The sequence below is a fragment of the Juglans regia genome, chromosome 2 (assembly GCF_001411555.2).
Source record: "Juglans regia cultivar Chandler chromosome 2, Walnut 2.0, whole genome shotgun sequence".
Classification (NCBI taxonomy): domain Eukaryota; kingdom Viridiplantae; phylum Streptophyta; class Magnoliopsida; order Fagales; family Juglandaceae; genus Juglans; species Juglans regia.
Genome location: NC_049902.1, coordinates 20,454,801 through 20,458,371, shown reverse-complemented (window position 1 = coordinate 20,458,371; position 3,571 = coordinate 20,454,801). Strand labels below are relative to the sequence as shown.

The window sequence follows — 3,571 nt, the reverse complement described above, 5'->3', positions numbered from 1 at the left end:
ATGCGATTAGAATGTTTATTAAGAACAGATGGGGTTTGTCTGGCTTGGCTGTTGTTTCGTCTATGAGAAACAAGAGGAATGTGTTTGTCTGATTGCGTCGGAGGAGGATTTCAATAAGGCTTTCTCGAGGGAAGTTTGTGACGTTGACGGCGTGGCTTATCGTCCTTTTCATTGGTCTCCGGATTTTTCTGAAGAAGAAGAGCCTTCGGTGGTTCCTGTTTGGATTTTCCTTCCAAGTTTGGCTCCAAATTTTTATCACCCATCAATCCTGAAATGTCTCACGGCACCAATAGGGAAGTTTATACGGTGTGATAACTCTACGCGGTGTGCAACCAGAACTGACGGGGCGAGTGTGTGTGTAGAGCTAGATGCTGCGAAATCGCCGATCTCTTCATTCTGGATTGGGGCTCCTTCGTGCTCTGTGAGTCGTAGACAGGAGGTGATTTATGAAACTTTACCGGCTTTTTGCACTGAGTGTAGATTACAGGGGCATAATTTGAAGACGTGTAAAAGAGGGAAGACAGGGAAGGAAAAGGAGAAGAAAAATGTTCATCTGGAATATAGAGAAAAGCCGAAACAATTGGAATCCTCGGTTCCAAATGGTGCGAATACAGAGTCACAAGAAGCGGCGGCTTTATGTAAGGAAGGAAAGAATTCGAGTGATTTGGTGCTGGTTAGTGATGTTCACCCTATTCTGCGGGAAGAGGAGGAAGGAGTTATTTTCCAGTTCGAGGGTTCAAATGGTATGGTATCTGGGGAGAGGTCTAAGGAGGTGGAGCCTCAAATCCCTACGGAAAGTAAGGTTTCGAAGGGGGTATCTGCTGATCTGGGAGAGATGGCGCCAGTGGTATCTGAGGTGATGACAGTGCAGAGTTCTGGTGTGGGGTTAGGGACTCAGCATGAAGTGCAAGATAATGTGTTGAATAATTTCCAGACGGTTGTTATTACGGAGGTGGAGTTTCCTGTGAATGACGTGGGGTGCTCTGTTCCTGAGGAATTAAATAAATAGGGATTAGATAATAATATGAAATTGAGGATGGTGGATGTGGCGCAGGAGGATTTATTAGCTATTGTTGTGAATCAATCTGAAGTATTACAAGGTGGAGATTTTGTTGCGCAGGGTACAGATAGTGTGTTGATAGAGGAGGAATGTGCTATGGCTGCTTCGGTGGCCAGTTTTTCTAATATAGAAATATTGGTGGATAACGCTTTGACTAGTAAGGAGGTTTGTTCTGATTCTAATACACAGGAACGTGGGAAGAAAAGTTCGAAGGCAATTGGAATGAAAGTTCGAAGCAGTAAACGGGTGATCACCCGTTCCTCTAAATTAAATTTATGATAAGTCCAATATTATATTGGAACATTAGAGGGGTGAGATCTTCTAAGAGCAGGCTAAAAAATATTTTGAGTACGTATAAGCCGAAAGTTGTTGTGTTAGCAGAGCCATTTCTACGTGATGAAGTATTGGATGACGTAAAAAGGATGTTGGGTTTTGATTGTGGTTTCTCGAATGGGGATTGGGATGGTAAATTGTGGATATTTTGGATGAATGATGTAGATGTGAATGTGGTGAGCTGCGGTTCTCAACATGTTACAGTTATTGTGTCTACTGGTCTGATGAAATGTAAAGCTTCCTTTGTCTATGCTAAGTGTATGTATGTTCAACGGCGGGAGCTGTGGGTTGATCTTGAAAAGGAGAGTAACGGTATTGAGCCTTGGATAATAATAGGGGATTTTAATATTATTGCTTCTGATGTGGAAAGAAGAGGTGGTCGTTCACATTCCTTGTTGGCGATGGAGGAGTTCAACTCTTGGATTCATTCTTGTGGATTACTGGAGTTAAAATTCTTGGGTACAAGTTTCTCTTGGTGTAATGGGCAGGCTGGGCGTTATCGTAGCTGGGCTCGGTTGGATTGTTCGTTGGTTACGCCGAATTTTGTTCAAGCATTTCCAGACTCTTTCATGAGGTATTTGTCTCGTACGTCGTCGACCATGAGCCTATGGTTATCTCCATGGTAAATAATGTTGCAGATTATGGTCCATCTCCATTCCGATTTCAACAGATGTGGGTGGATCATGTGGATTTTTTTAGATGCGTCCGAGAGGTCTGGGATCAACCGGTGGTTGGTACTGGCCTCATCAAGCTTGCGGTGAAATTAAAGAAATTGAAGACTGTGCTGAAAGGATGGAATAAAACTGTTTTTGGATGGACAAATGGGCATATTAAGCAGTTGGAGGATCGGATAGAGAGACTGGAGGAGAGCTTGCAGCTGAACTATGATGAAGAGGTGGAAAGTGATTTGCTGGTGTCCAAAATGGAGTTAGAGACCTGGAATAATCGTGAAGAAATGCGGTTAGCCCAGTGTGCGAAAGTCTGTTGGTGGCGTCATGGAGATCAAAATTCGCGTTATTTTCATGCTCTCTTGAATAAACGGAGGCAATCAAAGATTACGGAGATGAGGCTCCCGAATGGTTTAATGCTAAAGTCCCCGCAAGAAATTCATGATGGTGCTGTACATTATTTTCGGGAATTCTTGGGGCAGTCGTCTCGAGTAGTACTTCCGGAGCTGAGTGATTATGTTTCTATTGTGATTTCGGATGATGATAATCTAAGACTATGTTCGGTTCCTACAGAAGAGGAGGTGAAACAAGCAGTGTTCAGCATTCCTATTGAGAGTAGTCCAGGGCCTGATGGTTTTGGGTCAGGTTTTTATAGAGCATGTTGGGATATTGTTAGTTTGGAGGTGGTGGAGGCGGTTCAAGAATTTTTTCGAGGGGTTCCTCTTCCCAGATTCTACACTGCTTCTTTTGTAGTACTTATTCCAAAAATGGATCAGCCGACCGGATTTGATAAGTTTCGGCCTATTAGCTTATGTTCCGTCTTCTACAAAATCTGCACTAAGGTTTTGGTGGCGAGGCTTGCTCCTTTATTATCCTCTTTGATCTCTTCTGAGTAATGTGCGTTTATTCCAGGTAGGAGTATCTTTGATAATATCAGTCTTACACAGGAGATGGTGCAATCGCTTAATAAAAAGGAGATGGGGGGTAATATTATTTTGAAACTGGATATGGCTAAGGCTTATGATAGGGTGGAATGGGATTTTCTTTTACATGTTTTGACAGCCTTTGGTTTTTCTTCCTCTGTTAGTGGTTTGATCAGGAATTGCATTGCTTTGCCTTGGTATTTGATTATGTTGAATGGTACGAGTCGAGGTTTTTTTCAAGGAAGTCGAGGATTGCGACAGGGTGATCCATTATCACCATATCTTTTTATCATCATGGAAGAAGTGCTCTCTCGCTTATTAAAGAAAATTTTTTTATGTGGAAATATTAAAAAATTTTCTCATCCAAGAGGTGCGCCTCTTGTTTCTCACCTTCTTTATGCTGATGATGTAGTGATTTTTGATCCAAGGGTGCGACTTTTTCCAAAATATTTTTATAAAAGGATGACGGGAATTACCGTCCTATTTAAAACATTTCACTTGTATACCCAGGGTGCGAGACTCCACGTTTATAATTTAAAATGTGCTTCGACAATAAAAGAGGTTTACAGTGGAAAACATAAATCTTA

At 42.0% G+C, this 3,571-nt stretch overlaps 1 protein-coding gene across 1 annotated transcript; it reads left to right on the top strand.

The window, feature by feature from the left end:
• Positions 1–1,036: 1,036 nt before the first annotated feature.
• LOC109019636 lies at positions 1,037–2,957 on the top strand. The gene is made up of 3 exons (XM_019001977.1): positions 1,037–1,298; positions 1,442–1,915; positions 2,032–2,957. The coding sequence occupies exons 1-3, from the start codon at positions 1,037–1,039 to the stop codon at positions 2,955–2,957; spliced, it is 1,662 nt and encodes a 553-aa protein (XP_018857522.1).
• The last annotated feature ends 614 nt before the right edge of the window (positions 2,958–3,571 follow it).